The sequence below is a fragment of the Alosa alosa genome, chromosome 11 (genome assembly GCF_017589495.1).
Source record: "Alosa alosa isolate M-15738 ecotype Scorff River chromosome 11, AALO_Geno_1.1, whole genome shotgun sequence".
NCBI lineage: Eukaryota > Metazoa > Chordata > Actinopteri > Clupeiformes > Clupeidae > Alosa > Alosa alosa.
Genome location: NC_063199.1, coordinates 33,707,390 through 33,730,976, shown reverse-complemented (window position 1 = coordinate 33,730,976; position 23,587 = coordinate 33,707,390). Strand labels below are relative to the sequence as shown.

Below are 23,587 nucleotides of genomic sequence, written 5' to 3'. Positions count from 1 at the left end.
GCGAGCCCCTCGCCGGTCTGAAGCTCTTTTCCTTTTCTTTGCATCTTCCGTCCAAGGGTTTCGCGCTGCTTCTTCGCCGGCTCTGCCATTATACACACGTTTGCAACAATCGCTAGCGTCTCGTTAGCTTGCCTCTGTGCTGGGGATGCAGGATGTAAACTGATCCTGCTTCTCGCGATGTCTGAGACTTTGTGAGACTGAAGGTCAGCGGGTACGATACACTGAACTTGCAAGCGGGATATTCTTCCTACAGGCAGTAGGGGCAGGCGAGAGAGTCTTCATTCACCCTGTAATGAGTCATTTAACCATATACCGACTTACAAAGATGATTAATTAACACAAAAACGTTGCCTGGTGTCCCTTTAATAAAGTGTCCATCGAGCCAATTGTGGAAAAAATATTTATTTTCAAGATGGAAAATATTATTTATTTCGTAACAACCAAGTTTTATCAACACATGCTTACTTAATGCTGTGATTTGTAAGACTTTGTAAGACACTCGTGGGCTTTTATTTCCAGATTTTCCATTTTCGGACAAGGAATAACAGACCACAAGTCATTGATTAACATTAAAAACAACAACATACGAATACCCAGTAATATATATCAAAAGTAGCCTAACTACAGGAATAGCACAACTCAAAATCTACCTTCTGAGTCATTTACCATCAGAGTGCCACCCAGCCTGAAGTGGCAAGCGGTTGAATCTGGGTATCACCACAGAGAATACCGAGGTGACAGCTTTAGGTGACCCAGATAGTGAGTGAGCAGACATATAAGTGGTGTAGGTAGTGAGTAAGGAGAAAAACATTTGAGAGAAATACTAGTGATGGATGCTAGCATACATACATTATACGCTCCCCTGCTAGCATATATACATTATACGCTCCCCTGCTAGCATACACACATTATACGCTCCCCTGCTTGTTACAAATCTAAATCTATGAAATAGTTCAAATAATCATATGCTGGGTAGTATTAAGTCATCCGTACATCATCATTTTGGTGATGTATGCGTGCACCAACCTCTTTTCACTGATAACCTGTGCAGAGAGATATATTATGCTGACATTTTGGGACAATATGGCTGTGGCTGCTGAGGTGTATCTATATTTAAACAGGGAGCTTGGAATTGTACACAAAATGACATAATACATAATAAACATTAAATGATCCAATATTATAATCATGTAATAACAAACATAAAAGAGTCACAGTTACTTAAGCCATTTCTAAATGACCGGTGCGCCTTTAGCATCGTCAGAAAGCGAGTATGATTTGTCAAAAAACAATTCGTCTCAATAAAAGTTGTATTACATTGGCGTCATGTCCTGAGGGATTCAGCAAAGTTTAGCTACCAAATGACGAACTGCAGAGTGGTAGTTTGCACTGCGGGCACATTAACACCGGCCCATGTTTACCAGTGGGGCATGTACTGTAGCACCGGCCCATGTTTACCAGTGGGGCATGTACTGTAGCACCGGCCCATGTTTACCAGTGGGGCATGTACTGTAGCACCGGCCCATGTTTACCAGTGGGGCATGTAGCAGTAAACACCGTGCTTCTGCTGGCGTGGAGGATAGCCAAAAGTGCGCACTCCAGCTTCCTCTGGGCCACAGTTGGCCCGGGGTCTGGAGATCGGGTAGCGCACACTCCCGTCGGCGAGCCAGCCCGCGTCACAGCGGTCCAGGCCCTGGAACCTCCAGCCAGCGTACAGCTGGCCCACCTTGGCCATCTCGCTGCCCGCATCCCGACAGGCCTGCGCCGCCTCCGTGAAGTTCACCCTCCGAGGCTGCTCCAGGAAGTACACCGTGCCTAGGGTCAGAGAGAGGGATCAGACAGCACAGGCTGCTACTGCCACTGAATAACATGTGATCAGGTCACCTGGATAGACCTTTGCCATCCACTACGACTGCAATTATCTGTTACCTTTGAGGGAGGCAGTGAAGCAAAAGGCATCAAAATGGTCAAGGTGTTGATGCCGCAGGCCGTAGCTGCGGAGGCCAGGGGCCAGATGAGCGCCCCCGCAGGCCTCTCTTGGTGTGGACACGGGGTACTGGGCTGTGCCATCCGCCAGCCACCCTGCATTGCACCAGTCCAGCCCCTCTTCCCAGGCAGCAAAGAGCTGGTCAAATGTGGCCAGTGTTGCACCCTGCTCCTCACACACCTGCTTGGCCTCATGGAAATTCATCTGGTAGCGCCCTCTGGAGGAGTAATAAGGGAACACCACCCCTGAGAGGAGAGGGCAAGTCAGTCAGTTTTTCCTGTGCCATGGAGAGTTTATTACAGCAGTGGTCGTTTTCTGTTTACTAGATTAATGAGAACAAAGAACTCAAACTCACTGCTCTTCAGCAACAAGCCATAGTACTGCTAGACCTGCTAATCAGATCTTGTGATTAGCAGGTCTACATAGAACAGTCTATGGTACACTCTTTACAAAGAATATTCTTTGTCCTCTAGTGCAGTGTTTCTCAAAGTGTGGTCCGGGGACCACTGGTGGTCCGCAAGCTATCCCAAGTGGTCCGCGAGCAGACGTGGTAAAATATAATATAGATGAGTTGTTTGCCATATTGAACCAACATGTATGTAAATCCAAACAGTTCTGCAACGCTGCCTATGTAAGTTATGCCGGTTTAAATCATGTGAATCCTCTGACACAAGCAAGGTGCACAGAAAATAAGCAACGTGGCTCAGTGCTCAGTGAGTAAGCCTATTGTGTAAGTAACTATTTAAGTAGGTCTACTTTTTTTTTTTTAGCTAGGTGGTCAGTGAGGTTTGTTTTATTGATTAAGTGGTCCTTGGTCTGAAAAAGTTTGAGAAACACTGCTCTAGTGTCATAGCGTAAGTAGTCTATGTCATATTTTACAGTATATACACTGTGTCATTTAGTGTATTATTTATACTCTAACTGACGCAATATAGCCAGGTAAACACTGATCATGGCTCTCAACTGATTTCATCTGATAATATAAAGGTAGCCTACAACAAATGAAAAAAAATAAAAATAAATAATAATTTGTTGACCCAAGTAAACGCAATACTTTAAAAAGTGCATAACAACAGAAAAAATATGTAATTTCACTAATGGTTTACAGAGCTGAATGTACAAAAGATTTTCAATAGCCTAAACTACTCATATGTAGATAGCCGCCTATATTTTGTCGTGGGACAAACACGATGTTTGATCACTTGGGATACCTCGGAATTCTAGCCCAACGGTAACGCTCTCATCCTCTAGTCCGTCGATCACTTCACAGCGGTAGAGGCCAGTGTCATCCACGGTTAGCGGACTGATGACTAGGGATGCGTCCCCAGGGGCCTCTCGGCGGAGGCGCACGCGCCCCCGAAAGCCACCATAGCTCCGGTGACGCGTGCCTATAGCCACCATAACGTCCTCCTCCAGACTGCCATCTGTCGAAGAAAGTCGAAACCACTTCACCCTGGTCCGACGAGGTGTGTGAATCTCCGGCTCATACCGGTAGTGACAGGGCAGAGTGGCATTGCTGCCCTGAACAGCCGCCACCGTCGACCTCGGGCTCTCCACATGAAGGCGCACGCCGCTGAAGTGTACTGCAACATGGAAGCAACATTATTCCCACAGCAATTGATGAAGAATCAGTGACCTTGACGTCTTCCCTGTCATTAATAGGGCAGTTATTGTCATTGACTGTGTTTAACTGATTCTGACAGCTGCAACACTTGATGACACTTTTATATAAGGCATCTTAAACAAATATTACCTATTTTAGCCCCGCTAAAGTATTTGATGAAAATTAGACGATCTCTTACAGTTGCCAACTGAACAAAATGATCATATGTAGCCTACTCTCTCCATTGCCGTTCCCATTCATTGCGTCTTGGTAGAAGAAGCCGTTGGAATATCTTGGTGATGCTTCGCTGAAGTGCAAGTAAAGCCAAATGACCACCAGGTGACGTGATATCCACATGTTCATCCTCTCAACTCGATACCGGTACATTTTCTGTGGGGACTCTGGCTGGACCACATAAATTGATATTAACATTTGTTAATATTTGTATCTGGATTGGATGTTTTTATCCTTATGAATGTCAACACATACAAAATTGAGCAACCAAGAGAAAGTGCTGACTTAATCAAACGCAGATGCAGTGAATTACAGATGGTGTCACTAAATTTCGGAAGTGTTTATTTCGGTGAGGAGACATCGATAGGACATAACAGTAACTTAATGTAGCCTATCTTAGAGCAATTAATAAGCCACAGAAACTTTCAGACTGTGATCATTTCCAATCACGTTAAGCTCTCTAAATACAAATTTGCTGCTACACGCGTCGAGGGAACAAAGCACAAGTTTTAAAAAGTTGGATTAAAATCCCCTTCAAACCAAAATAGTTCAGAATCAAAATAGACATTTCACGTCAAAAAGAATCACTGTAAGACTGGACCACAAGTAATACAAAGAGGTATTTGTGAGTTTCTTTAATGGCAAGGAGGTCTCGACATTGTAAATTTGCTTGGGTTCATATGTCTCTGGACATAATTATGTGATGTAAGAACTCTAGTTCTCTAGTAATAAAAGACATTTACTCACTGTTTCTTAGAATCTCAAACTCAAGTCGACGAAGGGCGTCCTCCGGCTGCCTTAGTGCTCCTTTATGTGCGTGATGGACTAGAATACTGTGCCCACCCTCCTCGCCTTTTCATTGATATTTTGATGAATTACGAGGGGTGACGTCATTTAAGAGAGGCATCCCCTTTGAACTTCACTGGTGTACCATCTCCTGAGAAAACGCTCAAGTGGCTTTTCTGGTGTCTGCGCTTAGTTGGGATAACATCGCGTGCGTACCGCAGTGTGTTTAACTTTGGTTTGCTCGTGAGAAGATTTTGATTGTTTACTCAATAAAAACAGTGGGTCAAACCAAACAATGACGGAAGACCTTTAAAAATGGAGTGCATTTAACCTTGATTGTAGTTTCAAAAGCCCCTGTTGTGGCGCTTGTTTTGGCGCTGCAATAAAGTCACAGGGTGTTGTTGATCTGAAATAGAACACAGAAAGGATACGCATAAGAGGACTGAAATAACACAGTCGGCTGGAGGAAAGCTGATAAACAAATTCCACTTTTCCTCGGAGATCCTTAGAGACTGTCAATTTTCCAGAGCAAAAGACGGAAAAGTGGAAGACTAGTCTATAGATAGCTCTGCAGATGTTCAATGTTTACCGAACTCTATCACATGCCCACGTACTCCCGATATTACATGCGTGTTCATTCGCACTCCACCTACATCCTACTATGAACCTGCAGTAGTGTCAACTTCCCTTAAATCCGCGCGGTTTCCTACACGAGTCTGTGACCCTACACCTGCTGTTTTTGTTAGTCTATCGCTGTTTGTTGTTTTCACTCCCAAGTGATTCAAGTGCCAATCTGTCAGCAGTGGTTCAAGTGCCTTTCTGTCAACTCAGCGTCGCGGAAAAAGCTGTTACACAGCCTTTGGAATGGGCAGGATGTCAGGTTAACTTTCTAGAATTCCTTCCTGTAAATGTATAGGCCTACCCTGTTCTTCTCACTTCTCAATTGGTCGAATTCCTTCAGTTTTTCCGTCACTCTGACAGACGCTTTTCTAGCAGACACAGACCCATTAGCGCTGTTTGAAGCTCGGTGTGAGTCCGTTCCCAAGATACAGATGAAAGCTCATGCCCGAGGACACGAATACCATCTCATTATTTAGCTGTGTGCAACACAGGACTTTCAATAAAGTATGCAGTCACTTTTTATGGTGCATTCAGGCCTATGTGCGCCTTGTATCCAACTCAAAGAGGAACATTAGAAGAGGAACATCATGGGGTGTAGGGTGGTTTGTCAATAATATATTTCCATTGACCATCCAGTTAGACTGACAGCTAACAATATTTTTATGTAGAAAGGTACAAAGGGCAGGCTGTTCAAAGTATCAATGTGCAGGATTCACTGTACACTTTTTAGGTAAACCATAGAGTACCATAGGCCTAATTGCCTTTAAGTATAGATGTGCATGTTTCCTGTCATTTGCTCATTGTAGAGGAATGTCCATCTTTTTAGAACGAGTGCCACTGTATGTAAAATGAATGAGGTTGCTCAATATCATGTGTAGGCTTTGCCCCGGATATAACCTTTTACTTTTGTTTTTCATCAGAATTAAGAATTAATTCCGAGTCCACAGCCAAGTTTGTGGGCATGGTATAATTACTATAGGGTTTCAATAATTACGATCTGTAGACCTGTCTGCACGATGCACTGTTGTGCTGACTCTATTTACCTCTAGGTCTGACACCAGTATTGAATGTATAAGGAGAGACAATGGAGGCATTGAGAGGAACCGTTGGACACTGGGGTCAGCTGACACTGGCATGACTGGACTCGTTTAGTTTGTCCACACACGCAGAATTACAGACTCAAGAACAGCAGTAACTTCAGGTAGCTGACTCACTTGAGCCTAGTCTATATTTTAGTCCAAAGATACTCCTAATGGTTCTACTCATGATGACCAAGGTGGGCTTTGATCAATGTATTCAGCTATCGCAAGAGTATGATCATTAAAGTACAGCCTATTTATTATAGGACATGAAGAATCACAGCATCACAAATCTGCCATGAATCCAGTAGTCTTTGTTGTTTGGTTTAATTATTCATTTGTCCAGAACAAAGCAATCCTGGCAACCATTCTATTCCACAGTATATAGGACAAGCAATGAAACCCGGCATGAGCTGTACTTGCATACTGATGTGTGGGGGGCAGAATTATCTGTATGGGTGTATAACCCATTTAATCCAGTTTATATGATTCATATGTATGTACATCCTGCCATATAACGCAAACACAATGGAATGCTGCATAAAATCATTTAAACTCTTTATTATTTATGTCTTCATTTAAAGACCAAACAGGAGAAATCTGTTTAAGACTGAAACATCAAGAGTGCACCAAATCTATGCTTAGAACACAACAATGACAGCAATTTGTATGAAGCATAAAACTCATTGGTTTAGAAAAAACAGGAAGAAACAGTTGGGGACTATTATGTAGCTAATATAGCAAAGATCATAGCAACATCCTCAGAGAAATCTACCAGAAAACTATATAATTGGTAATGAAAATGATTAAAACCCACAGAATGCATTCGGTCTTAAGGAAACACTGTTGTGGTTGATAAGTATTTATCAGCTTGTGATAATAACCACGATCCCCTCTATTCTCAGTGGAAAGCAGTGCAGAGAAATAGTGATCTTTTTTTTTAACCATTCATTAATATTAAAACTCCTATCATATTGCACAAGCCCAAAATTCATAATTCATGGGGGTATCACAATGCCAAAGCCTGGACTTATTATGTTGATTGACACCTCGGACGGACATTAAGGGGAAGCGTAGAAATCATTCTTAATTTGATTTAAGCTCCTATTCTCCTTATCATGTTGGCAGCAGCCGCGTCTCCCCAAGCCATCTGTTTCTCATAAACAGCCTTTGACTGTAAGAAACGTGGACTAATTCATCAGCCACTATGCATTTATCTTCTCTGAGCAAAACCAGCCCCAAATAAACACAATAAACAAACATCCCTATATTCCCCATCATGTGTTACACAATCACACAGTTTCATGTTAGAGTCGCCCCAGCAAAGCAACCACTATTTCTGATCCACTGCTGTGGTTTCACTATTCTGTAAGAATGGGTATGTTCCAAAAACTGCATCAAAAAATGATATTTAGCTTACATGCACGTCATAAAAACCTCAGTAGCACAATGCAATAAATTCATCTCTACCTGAGAAAAATATTTGGCAGTGTTGGGCCAAAACTTTTATTGGCATGAATGTTGACCTGTATATTCCTTAACTTAGTCACACTAGATCATATTTTGTTTGTTTACAATGAGAGTGAATATGACACGAATAGATCATTTTATCTATTTATAGTAATACTTACTTATTACATAGTAAGTGTAAACAACTTACATTATTAGCACAAATAGACATGTATGCTCTAATCACTGTTATAATATCATCAATAATAAAGAAATGTTAAACAAACTTAAAACCCATTTACAGAAGCAGGAACACATTTCAGAGCATTTCAATTCAACATATTCACAATCAGATCACTGTGCTCTACTTACTACCTAATGTGTTACTGTACTGGGGAGATCAAAACCCTGCAACAACAGATTTACAACTACTAAACTAACACTAGAACCATGACTTTAAGTGTGACTATTTTGGTTTATGTACATCTCTCGCTAAATGAATGATCTCTTGTCACAAAACAGGGACAGAGAGCAGCCAAGCAAATCCAGGAACAACTTCTGCAAAAGCAGAACCTCACTCAGCACTCCAGTTCCAGAGCCCAGCGGTGCTAAACGGTACATGAAAACACTGTGCAAAGCCAGTGTGAGAAATGGGCGAAACTCTGCTTGGTTCAAACATATCAAGAACACCTCTCTAATTAATTTTGGATACTGGCAATACTTCCAACTCACAAACAAAACCCTTTTCCAAGCCATTCAGTTGCTACAAAGAAATGAGCGTGTGACGCATTTCAGCACCTCAAAGTGGAGTTCAATCCTCATTGCTCAATGAGGCAGCATCACTGTGGTTTGGACTGTGTAGTGTGTGTGTGTGTGTGCGTGTGTGTCTTTGATAGAAAGAGAGAGTGCGAGCGTGTGAAAATAAGAGCCGGGAGGTCACTGTGTGGCGTGTGGTCAAAGATGCAGGCTGTGTCGTGTCCAAGGAGCTGGACTCAGAGTCCCCCCAGCTGTGCCGGCTGGTGGGGCAACGCTGCCCTCTGGTGCTGGGAGCAAGGCAGTGCAGGCATGGCTCAGGAGGTAGGGAGGGAGAGGGGAAGAGGAGAGAGGGGGAAGAGAAGGAGGGAAGGAGGGAGGAGGAGGAAGAGGTGCTACTCGTCACAACCCAGCAGCTCCATTCGCAGCGTGATGTGCTCGTGCCACGCCCATGGCAGGACGCGGACGAATCGGGCGTAGAAGGGAGGCTCGAACACGTTCTTCTTGTGGACGTTGTTGTCACTGTTGCCGGGGAAGATCTGCGGTGGAGAGCACATTAGCAGTGATGGAAATGAAACATGAGATGGAACAGACTGCTACGGCCATCTCGCCATGTGCTGCTATGTCCCACAGAAAAGTTTAAATCCAAAACATTCACTAAATTTTTAAGCTAAAGATTCACAAGGATTTGTTATTTTAAATAATAATAATATTAATAATAAACATGAGTATGGAGATTACAGTAAGTGTGTGTGTGTGTGTGTGTGTGCGTATTTGTGTGTATTTGTGTGTGTGTGTGTGTGTGTGTGCGTGTGTGTGTGTGTGTGTGTGTGTGTGTGTGGCTTTGGCCGCTCACCTTGTCGTCGTTAGTCCTCTCATCTTTGATCACAGTCCAGCTCTGACCGTCACTGCTGTAGGTCACCTTGAAAGCGGACACAAACTGAACACTGCCGAAGTCCTTGGCCCCCTGCGTGATGATGCCCGTGATGCGCTTGGGAGATTTCAAATCAACCTGAAGGACATCAACAGACAGCATATTTATTGCCATTTTTATTCACCCAGCATCTTCTTGAAGAATAACTCACATGATTTCACAGGCACGTTAAGGTTCCAAAGGGTTCAATTCAATGAAACAAATAAATGACATATTTTGCTTGATGAATACAGTGAGGACAACTCTCTCAAACATTCTCTTTTTGGACCAACCAGAAGTACTTACAGTAAGTACTTGTTAAGTACTCTCAAATCATCACAGCCCAAGCACTGACCTGCAGCCACTCAGAGCGGCTGTTGCTGGCAGCGCTCCAGGCGTTGGTCTTGCCCTGCTTGTCCAGTCGGGCGTAGTGCGGGTGCCAGGTGAACGCCTCGATGCCCCACGTGCGGAAGGTGCTGGACGCCGACATCTGAGCGTCGCTGATCAGACGAGACTTGATGCCCAGGGGCTCAGAGCAACCTGTCGTGTTCAAATAGACTGTGGAGTCAGGACCCCCGGACAGAGAGAGAGGGGGAGGGACAGAGAGAGAGAAAAATGATAGACAAGTGGACAGACAACAGCAGCACAAGCAAGAGCAACACAAACCGGGTCAGTGGCCAACCAGGGCAGCAGTCGGTGGCATGCAGCGGACAGTCGTCTGTGTGTGTGTGTGTCTGTGTCTGTGTGTCTGTGTAATGCTCATTATATGTAGTCTGTGTGTAGGCCATGCATGATGTTGAAACGGCACTGCCAGTGTATGTGTGTGTGTATAATATGTATGTGTGTGTGTGTGTGTATAGGCTACTGTACGTGTTAGTGTGTGAGGCATGCTTGGGAGTACTCTGTGTGAAGGCCATGCGTGATGTTGACACGGCACTGCCAGTGTGTGTGTGTGTGTGTGTGTGTGTGTATACGTGTTAGTGTGAGAGGCATGCTTGGGAGTACTCTGTGTGAAGGCCATGCGTGATGTTGAGACGGCACTGCCAAGAGAAAGAAACAGACAGGCGTGGGCATGGAAAACTGCATAGTATACGATGACAAGAATGAGTCGGAAAAGCAGCAGGGGACAATTCCATTTCCCATAATGAGGAAGCCTGGCTGGAGGCCATCGCCATCAGGGCTAATGCCTCTGCTGATGTAGCACCACTGAAATGGAACTGTCCCAAACTCTTACGAAGAGAAAGGACACACATTTTCTTCACCGGAACAATCTCATCACAAAATGTACCATTTTCATTAAAAAAAAAAAGACACTAGGAGGATGTGTGCACAGTTTCATTATAATTGTTTCAAGTCATTTCCAATCTAATTCAACACCGCGAGAATCGGAACAGAAAAGTATGTGTACACCTTCCATCTTCTGCTTGGAAACAAAAGCACAACTTATTTGGACCATATGGGAGTTCCAGCTGCCAAAATGACATCAAGCTCCTGTCATAGCTCATACGGCATAAATAAAGCAAATGACTGTAGACGCAGAGGGTGTGTCCCTGGGTGGGTGTGTCCCTGGGTGGGTGTGTCCATATGTCAGTCAGGGTGAGTAACAGGCTTGACTCAGATGGTGGGTTCCTTCATTGTGGATATATACATGCCTGTGCAGATTCCCTGGTGAAATGTACACTTATAACTAAGTCTGTGCTGTTTTCCAGGTCCCTTATAATATACACATATACGTATAATCCAGTACACTCTAAAAAACTTGTACACCTAACTTTTTGATTGAAGCTAGATTTACTTTGACATGACATGACAGATGAACGTCTCAAATTAAGATTCCCCTGTGTGTGTATGACCCATCCCTATGACCCATCCCTTAAGCAAGTCCCCTGTGTGTCTATGACCCATCCCTTAAACATGCTAGCAATGTACCGTTGAGCTCGCAGCCGACCAGCTCCATGCGCATGGTGCAGGCCTTGCGGCAGACCACAGGGATGATGCGGAGGTGCTGGCCGATGATGGGCGGGTCGAACAGGTTGGTCTTGGTGCCGTCGTTGTCCATGTTCCCCACAAAAACCTGGAGGGAGGTGAATCAGCGCCCCATTAACCCAGCGCATTAAAACTTCAACCACAGCTATGCTGGGACCTACTCACTGCTGTCTAGCTTCACTGGATACAGCTTGCCTTTCCCCCAAAATCATTTCTGCTTTTCAAAAAAAGTACTTCCTAGTTTTGTATGACAGTAGTGCATGTTTGTCTGTATTTTTTGACATGTTTTGCGCTTTGTGCATTCCAGATTTTGTTCAAGACCTTAAAAGAGAAATCTGGCAATTTTTCACATTTATTTACATTTTTAAGTGTTGCCTTTCTTGGCCAGGGACCATTTAAAATGACTATGTCAATAGACTATTTCAATATGACCCCCCCTGGTTAAATAAAGAAAAAAATAAAAAATAAGATAAAAAATAAACATCTCTGTTTCTCGGGGTCACCGAGTACTGTTGGTACAAAATAAACCCGAAAACATTTTCCTTCAACAGTTTCCACACTTTGAGTTTGGACGTGTAGCAAAAGAACTTGATGAGTAACAGGAGGAGCACTCACTGTGTCTTTCTTTTGGCCCTCCAGTCTGTACATGGTGTAGGTGCGGCCATCCAGGCTGGACGCCACCTTGAAGGCTTTGATGTACTCCGCCACACCCATGCGGCTGGCGCCCTGAGTGATGATGCCTGTGAAGCGCATCTTCCTCTGCAGGTTCACCTGAGCAACGAGAGCATGCCTTTTAAAAACACAACGCAACACAATGCAACACAACACAACACAACCCAACGCAACACAACAGGCTGGTATCTATGGTGACCATGCTGGAGCTGGAGCTATGGAGCTCAACACGCTACGTCTTCAGGAAACTAACAAATTAAGGAAACATCTTCATCTGTTAGCACTCAGGCTAATTCAGACAACACAGAACATTACAGGAACATGTTTCCAATTCAGAGATCATAAAACGTTGCAGGAACACAACACAACATACTCCGTCTTGTCTATTTGCATGTGCTTTCTGACCTTGCTGTGCTCTCAGGGCTACAGTGAGATTCAGCTATTGTTTGTATATTTTATTGTATTGTTATATTGTATGTTGTACTTTTAACAGTATTTTGTATATTTTTTACTGTCCTTTCCATTTTTATTCCTATATAAGTGAATACTTTGAGAGCAAAGATTAACCCGGAGTCAAATTCCTTGTTTGTATATGCAAACCTGGCCAATAAAGCTGATTCTGATTCTGATTCTCATCTATAATGCATACCACCAGTGACAGACAAAGACAGTCACAGACACACACGCACAAATATGTTTGTAATGCACACGCATGCAAATCATTCATGTTCCAGAGAATTCCTACTGACAGCCAAACCAATGCTACCACTAATGTAGTCTCTTAGGAATGAAAAGTCTTCATCTGTTGCAATGAATCATGGGATATATGTGGTTCTCCCCAACCAGTTATTGGCCAAGAACACTTAGACCTGTTCACCTCAATCCAGGGGTTCCTGTCGTGTCCAGCGGAGGTCCAGGCGTTCACCAGGCCCTTGTTGTTGAGGCGGGCCTTCTCAGGCCCCCAGCGCTGCAGTCCCAGAATGCCGTAGTGCACAGAGGAGGCTGTAATCTGATGCTCGGCAATGCCCCCACCTTCCATGCCCAGCAGGGAGATGCAGCCTGACATATGCACACGTCCGCACACACACACACACAAATAGTGTTGTCAACACAGCCATGATGCCTCCTTGTTTTGCTTTGTTTAAGCGCAGTACTAAAATCATCTAAATGCTGGCGTGTCATTAAGGTCACCCTGCCATGCGGTCACACTGGTCACCCTGCCATGTGTGTGCTTTCTTCCACTTTATGGCCTTTTCTGCTGGAGGTGCATGTGCACCACAGCACTATATTTGGACCGCTGGTCAGTTTCATGAGCACTTGGGTTTCCCCATGTTGCTCGGCCCTGGCGTGGCAGCATGCAGAGTCCTTTTCTCTTCAACTGACAGGCTAAGACAACTAGACGTTTACTTACACAGATGCCATGATACTTACGCAGGTGGCAGTGCTTTCCCACGTAGGGAGAGGGGCACTTGCAGTTGAAGTCTCCTTCCAGATCTCGACACACGCCTCCATTCCTACAGGGCTGACCGGCACAGTCATTGACATCTGAAGAGAGGAGAGCATTGCATACATGACATTAGGTGCAAAAGCCACAAAGCCAACATGGGTTTCAGTTTAGCGTGCTTATTTTTCTCTACCACAAGATGGCGCCCTAGCTGTCAGTGCAGAGCATCTTTCTGAAGTAAGCCTTTAAGTGTTGTTAAGCATCACGCAGTGTTAATTATGGATGAGGCCACCAAACAGGCAAAAAAAAAAACTATAAATAGAGCATAATAAAAAAAGTGCAGTTTCCGTAGCTGCAGAGCCTGAGGTGTTAAGGCTCTCTCTTCACAAAGTAGTTCTGACCACAGGTCGCCCTAGTCGATGAAGGTCATTTATGCGTCAGGTAAACCACAGCGCTAACAGTATGGACGCACATGTGCCCCTCCTAAACCAACCAAAACACAACATAACCTGAGGCACAGTAATCCTCATGGTCAGACAGCGCTGGACAGAGTGGTCAGTGTCTTGCCCTGTGTCGTAAGAGGATTGAGCCAGTGCTCTGCCCGCTCTGCAGACACGCTGGACCTTCACAGACACGCTGGGCCTTCACAGACACGCTGGGCCTTCCGTCTGCCACCGGCGGGGTCAATGCCCTGATGTCTACGCCGTGGGCCACTGGGAGATCAGGCGTCAGGCGTCACTGGTAGCCGGCGGGCAACAGAGCGGCGGCGCTGGGCCTTCACAGACACGCTGGGCCTTCACAGACACGCTGGACCTTCACAGACACGCTGGACCTTCACAGACACCCTGGACCTTCACAGACACGCTGGACCTTCAGGAACACAGGGCCTTCACTTAGGAACCAGGGATGGACCTAGGCCACCCGCTGACATCAGGCCCTGGGCCTTCTGCCACCACTTAGGGGGGTCAATGCCCTGATGTCCCGCTGACATCAGGCCACTGGGAGTCTCAGGCGTCAGGCGTGGAGCCACTGGGAGATCCGGGCGTCACAACAGCAACAGAGCGGCGCCCCGATGCTCAGACGGTTGGCAGAGTCCGACTGGCAGGACATTCCGGAGTTGATGAAGGGGAAGAGGGGGGGGATTACCACATGCTAGAATCCAGATGGGGACAAGGTCGCGCCGGCCACGTGCAGCCAAGACAACCCTGCGCAGCCAAGACAACCCTGGGCAGCCAGGAGGCCTGCAGGTCAGCCAGGCCGCGAAACCGGCGTTTTCTCTCCAACACTGTGTCTGTCTTCTATCAGGCTTTTGTCTGACTGTGCTGCCAAAGGGGAGCCTTGAATGCAATTCCCCTCATGAGTCTTCCTGATTTCCCACAATTCCCCTCATGTGTCCTGATATCCCACAATTCCCCTCATGTGTCCTCATGTGCCCTCCTGATATCCCACAATTCCCCTCATGTGCCCTCCTGATTTCCCACAATTCCCCTCATGAGTCCTCCTGACATCCCTCTGAAATGTCCTCCACTGTCAAGAACAATAACAAGTGTCTTAAATCACAATGGAGTGTCTGGCTCACACAGAACACACTGGTGCCGGAGAGGAGCCGATCGGTCACTTTATTGAGGGTCAGTACAGTTGTAGATGACACGTCCATGGGAAGTTGAGAAATATCAATAGGGATCCCATGTTACCTCGCAGCATGACCCAGATCAATTTCAGCCCAGTCAGCAGGCTCTGGCATGTGATGCTGGGAGCGCAGTCTCTGGAGCAGGGGCCCCTGCGAACGCAGGCTGGGGAGAACAGGAGCGCTGGGGAGAGCAGGCGGGGGAGAACAGAGGAGCGCTTTTGTTTGGCCCCCTCGGCCCCCCGCGCCATCTTAATGGCATCTTGTGATGCCGCTGTGTGTGTGTGTGTGTGTGTGTGTGTGTGTGTGCGCGCTTCTGCTGCTGGCCTGTGGGACAGGGCATGGCGGCGCGATGCGCCGAGTCATCATATTCCGTCACCTAAACCGGCTCGCCTCCGAGGGCCCGCGCTCCCTGCACCTATATCATAGCCACCAGCCCAGTCATGAGCCTCGCATGGAAACTGGCCCACAATCAGCCGCTCGCTGGGTCATGTGGACCCGTCTGATCTCAACTGGCAGTAACTCTGGTCTTGGGACAGGAGAGTCTTTCACTGTAGTTGGGAAAGGAGGGGCTCTCAGGATACAGGAGCATTCCCACAGGGACGTGCTGGTAGTGAAGACATCAGAGTTGATGATGAAGATGATGATGATTATGATATGGTGGCTCTGTGAAGTGGGTCACTGCACTGAACATCAACAGAAGACTTGCTTGGTTAACCGGGTTGGTTCCCTCCACCATGTTTTCTGTGGGGCTTGTCTGTTTTGTGTGCAGGATTCCGCAAAAAACACCAATTTTCGTGAAACTTTAAGAAAAGCTGTAACAAGGGCCAAGGATGAACTCATTAATCTTTGGAGTGGTTCCAGGGCGGCTCCACAAATGTAGCTTTACTCTCTAATGTTGGAACATATTCCACTTGGCCTTGGTGGCGGTCTGAGCTCTGAGTGCTAAGCGTTTGTTAATATTTACAATTCTGGGGTCACAGTAGCCTGGCAGGCCATCCTATATCATTGAAATGTATAGTCTGGAATTGAACCATTCACCTCGCTTAATCCAAGGGGCGGGCAGAGAATTGTCATTCAAACTGCCTAGGCATGCAATAGGCCAGCGCTACGACCATATCCGTATCCGGTCGGCAAAACTGCAAATACATCCTTCTTCGAAAGGAATGACTTAAGTGCATTGTGTTGCTCAACTTTCAAAGAAAAGCACAAGTCCAACTCCTCCAAAGTGGACGCCAACGCCGATTCAAACAACCGCTCTTCATTCGCCATAGCCACCTTCCTTGTTGTTCACCATCGCCGGACTGTCGTTATCCTGTTAAGCCCACCTTAAGACTCTCTAACAAAATAGAGCGCTGTGATTGGATGACGTCCACGGCGTCAGCCAATAGAAATCCCTATGGTTTGATACTAGACGTACAGGCTGAGCAAATTAATTTGCCGCCGCTAGGGTGCGTCTAGATTTCTAGGCTAGGGTCACAGTTCATCAGAAACTTAAAAAAAACACACACACCAATAAATGAGTCTAAAAATCAATCAACTTAATTAATTACAGAACTCACATACTGTAGATCATACTAATTTGTTTCACACTTGCAGGTTTAATGCACATTAAAAAATGTCAACCAAATGTCAACTCTGCAATTCCCATATCAACTTGCGGTTAATGATTCATGCAAGCGAAAGGCAGCAAGCGAAAGGCAGCAAGCGAAAAGCAACAAGCGAAAGTAAAACAACAGAAGAGTGACAGAGTTACTGTCCCCCCCGTGAGAGAGCCCGGTCCAGGTAGGTCACCTGGGGAACGGTGGAACATGTGAGAGAGCCCGGTCCAGGTAGGTCACCTGGGGAACGGTGGAACATGTGAGAGAGCCCGGTCCAGGTAGGTCACCTGGGGAACGGTGGAACGTGTGAGAGAGCCCGGTCCAGGTAGGTCACCTGGGGAACGGTGGAACGTGTGAGAGAGCCCGGTCCAGGTAGTTCACCTGGGGAACGGTGGAAGCGTGTGTGAGAGCCGGTCCAGGTAGGTCACCTGGGGAGCGGTGGAAGCGATGTGAGAGAGCCCGGTCCAGGTAGTTCACCTGGGGAGCGGTGGAGCGTGTGAGAGAGCCCGGTCCAGGTAGGTCACCTGGGGAGCGGTGGGGCGTGTGAGAGCCCGGTCCAGGTAGGTCACCTGGGGAACATGTGAGAGAGCCCGGTCCAGGTAGGTCACCTGGGGAACGGTGGAACATGTGAGAGAGCCCGGTCCAGGTAGGTCACCTGGGGAACGGTGGAACATGTGAGAGAGCCCGGTCCAGGTAGTTCACCTGGGGAACGGTGGAACATGCTAAATGGCCATTCACCATTAAGATCTTAATCTCCCGTTTTGAAAATCTCTCCCAACTCTTTATGTTTAAAACACCACCCCCTTCCCGGCAAGGTACACACACACACACACACACACACACCACACACACACACACACACACACACACACACACAAATTCCAACCTTCCCAATACCTGGTCAGCTGGACTAAAATAGGCAGCCATCAAACCAGGGGACTCATTCAATCGAAGCAATCAAAGCATGTGGCGGCCGCGGGCCATTCCGACCGAGTAAAAGCTTTTGACGCAGATTTCACGGCTCTTGGGCGAGATTTCACGGCTCTTGGGCGAGATTTCACGGCTCTTGGGCAAGCTTTCAGCCCAATTGCATGTGGCGGTTGAGGACCTCCTGTCAGACTCGACTCAAACCTGTCACACTGTGAGCACCGACTCCATTCACTTGCCGCCTCCGCCTTCCATTTCCCCAGCAACAGGGCTGGTGACGGCGTGGGTGTGCTGCTCGGTGATAGAGGCCCCCCGCTGTTGACTGGACAACAACAAGCGTGTGCACGTATGGATATGCTGCATACATACTGTATGTCTATTTACATTCAATATGCATGTATGTCTATTTACATCCAATACTGTATGTATGTCTATTTACATCCAATACTGTATGTATGTCTATTTACATTCAAGCATGAGAGAATGAGAAATCTGCATTAGTCAAATCTAATACACGGTGCTTGCACAGTAGTTTCATACATCTGGCAGTTCCTTGTAAAAGTATTCAACCCAACTGAAAGTCATTACCATTTTTAAACCAATTAAAAGACACTTCCACATATTTACCATTTTTAAACCAATTAAAAGATACTTCCACATATTTTCCAAATCAGATTTTTTTATTTGGACATTGATGCTCTAGTGTATTTCCAAATGCAATATATTTTCTTTGCCTGATGCTACTAAAATGAATGTACTGCTTGCATAAGAAGACAAACTTATCACAATGACACAATGAGGTGCCACTTAACTAATTATGACCTTGGCGCGGCAAGTGCTCATATAGGTTTAGTCAGATTTTTTTTTTTTTTTTTTTTTTTTTTTTTTTTCTTTTTTTTCGATGCCCAAATTTCTGTCAATGATTCCGGGACACTGAAAGACCGGGGTACCACGAAAACTTGGTGGGCATGTAACCCCACATGGATAGCATGGAACCATCGTTTTTTTGATCTGGACTGGAGCCGAACACAGTTTTCTGTGAATGGACTGTGGGGTTTAGGAGGACCTTTTTTTTGTAAGGGGCCAGGCCACCTAGTTAAACACAAAAAAGTAAAAATGGGTGTTGACACAGTTTTCTGTGAATATCGAAATTGGAAGTGTAGGATCATTATGACAAACCGTTTTGTGGTTTCATGGGGAGGACCAATAAATGAATTTATGTTTTTTGTATGGCGGGAGACAGTTGAATCTCGAGAACCAAGGGGCTTTTTTGTATGTTGGTCAAGGGGACCATTCCATAACCACTCATTTCATGTATAGCCACCTAGTTAAAAACAAAAAGCAAAAAATGAGGTGTTTTCATGAACAATATCTCTGGCTGACATAGTCAAAACTGCGAAATTAAAAGTGTAGGATCAAGACACCTTGTAGGATCATTATGACACCCTCTGTATACAATAAAATAATTTTTGTGTACATTTAGTTCATGGGGGGACACACACAAAACTTGGTGGGCACAACATGGAAATGGAAATTTATGTTTTTACTATACCCCAACTGGCCTGTAGGTGGGGCGGAGACAGTTCTCTGTGAATATCTTTTAGGGCCTTGACCAATTTTTTTGTATGTTTGCCTCAGGGGTCATGTTAACCCATTCCATGTGCACACATGTGCATAAACAGATACACGCACACACATACATTTACAGTAATCATACATTATGACACATACTCACACAGTAGACATATATGCGCATGCATGCACATGCACAAAACACATACGCAGGCAAACACACAAGCACGCACATATACACACACACACACACACACCCACACACATAAACATAAATTTGTACACGCACACATGCACACAATTCAAGAATTTGTCCCGTCATCTACTCCCTGAATTTTTGGTCATTGATACCTGGGACACGAACCACCGGGGTACATGAAATTTGGTGGGTATGTAGCCCCACTAGACTTTTACGGAAAAATTTCATTTAGTCCCCGGGGACCACCACCAAGCCCATCCCCACCCCGGTGCTGGGCCCCTGAACCGCCAAAAAAAAACAGTTTTTCCTAAATAACTACCTGAACCGTGGCACTGAGGATGAAGAATCTTTTTATGGTATGTTGGTCTCAAGGGCCCACATCAACCTGGCTCATAATCACTCATTTGTGATTTGCACCCCCACCCCCCGGTAAAAAATGAAAATGCAACATTATTCTGCTTTAATCGCCCCCATCTTCAGTTAAGATGTTCAGAACTGCACCCAAATTTTATGTGTATGATTGACCTGGCATTCTCTGGGGTATGCCAAGTTTCGTAGAATTTCATCCATGGGGGGGTCTAAAAAAAATTAGGTTATGTGTACATTTAGTGACTGTACACTCATTGGCCTGTAAATGGCGGTGCACACATATACACATGCACACACACAGGCACCCACATACTATTGGTATTAGAGCGGCCGATACATAATTACAAATTCAGTAGGATTAAAAGAAAGCCAAAATAAATATTCATCATCATCATCATCATGGCTGCATTTTCAATATTGGCTAGAAGTAGTCGTTTGTCCACTAGATGGCGCATTGTTGCAGTGAGGCGTAATTTTGTTGGAAGTTAAAAGTGGGTTGGAAAAACAATGGACGCTTCATACAAGGACTGTAATTTACGAGCGAACATCTAATAAGGATAGGGCGATGTTCACATGAAGTGTAATTCCCATTTCTTCTTGAAGCGAAATAAATCTGAGGATGTTTATCGGACATGCTTGGTTTTACTGCAGAATGCGTTAATCTTGTAATATCAATAAGGACCTAGGTAATGTTACCGTTAAGCGTTGGTTGAGTGATGGAGGCATTTGATTGATTGCATTTGTAGAAAACTATAAATGCGGTTATACCAAGCAAATGTATAGCAGCACTGTTTGTATCTTCGACTGTCATTTATTGCACGTGCTACAAAATCATTCTGTGCAATGGAAGATTTACCAACGTTACACCGGTCTGATACAGTTTTGCCTATACATGCGTGAGACTGAGGCGCCTGTTTATTTTGTTTTAAAGTGCGTGCAGGGTGTGAGAGAGGGGAATCGATGTGCTTTGATTACAGCTTGGTAGTTGTAGTCTGTGAAATTAAAAAGCACGTGTGTGTGAAGTATCCAAACAATGACACCTTCATTTCATTATGGCTGCTTTAGCAAAACACCTTAAGCTACTGTGTAGTGGGTCCCATTTAGAAGTGGCTACTTCATTTGCGGTTTCCTTGACTCATGGAGCTGCGTGAATGTTATTACAACTTTTCGCCCGCGATATGACAGTTTAAGTCCGGCTTGATACTGTAAGGCGTAAGCCATTGGTTTCCAAAGGAGATTTTATTTGTGTAAGCCAGCATAGCCTATTGACAATTTATGTTGTAAATAGGCCTACCTTATAATCCTACCTGTAGCTTAGGGAAGCTAACAGCTTTCTATTAGGATCTAGTTTGTTAGTTACCGTTTTGTCATAACTCCCTGATGCATTTTTGCATTTAGAATAGCCAGAGCGTGTATCTCAATCGGAAAATTAAACAATATCGGGTGCCAATGGACTAGGCTGGGTGAACCCAGCCTGATCTGCCCGCTATTTATTTGATTTCTTAAAAGATTGAGCTTGGTCTGATGAAAGCCAGACTAGCCATGGACCTCAGTTAAACAATGCAAGGGAACATGAATCAGACTATATTTGCACTAACAATAACGGACAAAAGCTCTTCAACTTTGGCCCGTTAAAATGTGTATGAACAGTCTAGCGGCGCATTTCATCAAGGCCCATTTGGACATGTCAGTTATTTGCACCACTGGTTAGATGTAAAACAGCATTTCGTTTCAGACTAGGCTGTTACTGCATTTACGTTTCAGAACTGTTCCTTAATTTGTGCATTAACAATAACGTTTCAGACTACTGTTACTTAATTTGTGCATTGACAATAAAGTATTACATGAACTAAAGATGACTAAAATCTTATGTAGAAGAAGAAACATTCACAAAAATCCATCCATCCAAAAATTACCTTTGTTTTTGATAGCTGTTGAAAACGGCATGGAACTGACAGAGATGTTTTTGTTTTAAAAATAACAAATAAAAAATAAATAAATAAATAACATTATGCTGATACCTTTTGCTTTTCCCAAATACAATATAGCCTACAGGTGTAAGTGACCTTTCATCAATCCAGTTGCAATGGATGAACTGTGATGAACTGCCCTACTTGTGATTGTTTAGAGATTTTAAAGGTTTTATAACAATGCTACATATTCTTTGGCTATTCTACAATCTATTCACCTTTTCAGCACCAGTAGGCTACTTTCTGTGCAGCCCGCACACACACACTCAGGCATGCCAAACAAGCATACACAAAAGTTTCAAGAGTGGGGATGGAGTAAAATATGGAGACAAATTGAAGTGTGATTTATTTTCGCGGAACGGATGTACAGGACTGAGCGGCGGTCATATTTTGTACCGCTATGTGGTACATCTAGTTATGATCAGTTTTAGTTAATTAAGTTACTAGCTATGCATGTTAAACTAGACCCCTCGGTTTACATATTTTAAAAAATCCCTTTAAATGTCATTAGGTCATTAGACTAAAGAGACAATGCTTTCAAATGCTTTAGTGAGGAAAAGGCTCTATGATCAAGTGTTAAGTGAGGAAAAGGCTCTATGATCATATCCAAGTGTTTTGACATCCTAGTGAGCATCATTGGAACCATAAGAATAAAGTGGTAGTTGCATCACAGCACCCAGAGGCTTTGTAGAAAAGTCCATTCCCCCAAAATTAAGGAAAATGATGATGGTGATTAAGGCCACCACAGTCCAGCCATCACCATGAAAACGCTCAAATCGGAGTTGGAGTGTACAGTAGGTGTAGGAGCTCAGAGTCTTAAGTACTAAATATGTGGAAGTATCTCTTAATTGGTTTAAAAATGGTAATGACTTTCAGTTGGGTTGAATACTTTTGCAAGGAACTGCCAGATGTATGAAACTACTGTGCAAGCACCATGTAGATTTGACTAATGCAGATTTCTCAAGCGCTGTTGGAGGCTGTCAAAAAGCCATTGTTTGAGAGAATCCACAAAAGTATGTATGGCAGTTGTTTAAAATGTGGGAGAGATTTTCTATGGTTTTATGACTACAATATAGAACTTTCTGACCAATCCTTCAAAGCGCTACAAAATAGAGCTTTCTGACCAATCCTTCACAGCGCTACATGTGGTAAATCTAACGCTGGCAATCATGAAATACAGAATGGCTGCATCATGTGGGGAGATTTCTGGTGTGCCGGATCTGGGAAATATTTTATAATTAAAGGGAGAATTAATGGAAATATGCTACACACAACATTACAAAAAACTAGTCTGCTGTAAAAGAATGGAATCACCCAGAACACCTGAGGACAATGACCCAGTCCCAGTGCACAACACAAGGTTAAAGCAGCATTAGAGTAGCTCAATACAGGAAAGAGAAGAGGATTTTAGTTTGGTCAAAGCACTCATCAAACTCTTCCTAAGAATCTGTGGCACTACAGCTCAGGGACATCGGCCCATTCCCCTAGATGTAGAAATGGCAAAAAATGGGGAATCAACTGTAGTGTATTTGCAAAGTCAGTACGGTCTTATTTCAAAACACTTGAGGCTGTTTGCAACAAAGGTCTTGTGTTGCCTCGCAATAGTTTTGCATTCCCTCGCGATACTTTTGACTTTGCGATGGATCACAAAAGAATTGCGAGGGAATGCAAAACGGATTGCGAAGGAACACAAATGGGGCTCTAAAAATAGATCCCCACCTCCAAAAAGATCGTTCCCACGTGGTCCTTCGGGGGCTCTGTACGTGTTGGCCACAGCAAAAACATAAATAAACGC

The 23,587-nt window shown here is 44.7% G+C and overlaps 2 protein-coding genes across 5 annotated transcripts in view; both read right to left on the bottom strand.

Moving 5' to 3' along the window:
• Positions 1-386: 386 nt before the first annotated feature.
• On the bottom strand, positions 387-5,474 carry hapln3 (hyaluronan and proteoglycan link protein 3). 3 transcript variants are annotated; one of them, XR_007195165.1, is made up of 6 exons: positions 4,572-5,474; positions 3,827-3,995; positions 3,199-3,570; positions 1,930-2,232; positions 1,453-1,815; positions 387-1,415 (listed from the first exon to the last, which is right to left on the bottom strand). XR_007195165.1 is itself a non-coding variant. In XM_048258111.1 (6 exons), the coding sequence occupies exons 3-6, from the start codon at positions 3,975-3,977 to the stop codon at positions 1,529-1,531; spliced, it is 1,113 nt and encodes a 370-aa protein (XP_048114068.1). In that variant the 5' UTR covers positions 3,978-3,995; positions 4,572-5,016; positions 5,264-5,474; the 3' UTR covers positions 387-1,528. The 3 variants fall into 3 exon arrangements, 2 of the variants coding, with proteins under 2 accessions (XP_048114068.1, XP_048114069.1); XM_048258111.1 differs by having other exon boundaries at positions 387-1,815; positions 4,572-5,016; positions 5,264-5,474; XM_048258112.1 differs by having other exon boundaries at positions 387-1,815; positions 3,827-3,991.
• Positions 5,475-6,851: 1,377 nt separating this feature from the next.
• Positions 6,852-23,587, bottom strand: part of mfge8b (milk fat globule EGF and factor V/VIII domain containing b) — a 27,760-nt gene continuing 11,024 nt past the window's right edge. The window contains exons 4-10 of one of the 2 annotated variants that reach the window (XM_048257744.1): positions 13,515-13,628; positions 12,961-13,142; positions 12,027-12,182; positions 11,355-11,499; positions 9,781-9,983; positions 9,369-9,524; positions 6,852-9,051 (exon numbers count right to left, since the gene is read on the bottom strand). In XM_048257744.1, the coding sequence (XP_048113701.1) occupies positions 8,908-9,051; positions 9,369-9,524; positions 9,781-9,983; positions 11,355-11,499; positions 12,027-12,182; positions 12,961-13,142; positions 13,515-13,628 (1,100 nt within the window). In that variant the 3' untranslated portion in view covers positions 6,852-8,907. The remainder of the gene's footprint in view (positions 9,052-9,368; positions 9,525-9,780; positions 9,984-11,354; positions 11,500-12,026; positions 12,183-12,960; positions 13,143-13,514; positions 13,629-23,587) is intronic. The other variant, XM_048257745.1, reaches the window with a different exon arrangement.

Bases quoted from the DNA above. Each gene is read 5' to 3' on its own strand.
- hapln3 (XM_048258112.1), bottom strand. From the start codon at position 3,977: ATGTACCGGTATCGAGTTGAGAGGATGAACATGTGGATATCACGTCAC. The intron at 2,233-3,198 runs GTATCCCAAGTG...CTCTCCTCTCAG, and splicing joins CGTTGGGCTAGAATTCCGAG to GGGTGGTGTTCCCTTATTAC. The intron at 1,816-1,929 runs GTAACAGATAAT...CTCTGACCCTAG, and splicing joins CTTCACTGCCTCCCTCAAAG to GCACGGTGTACTTCCTGGAG.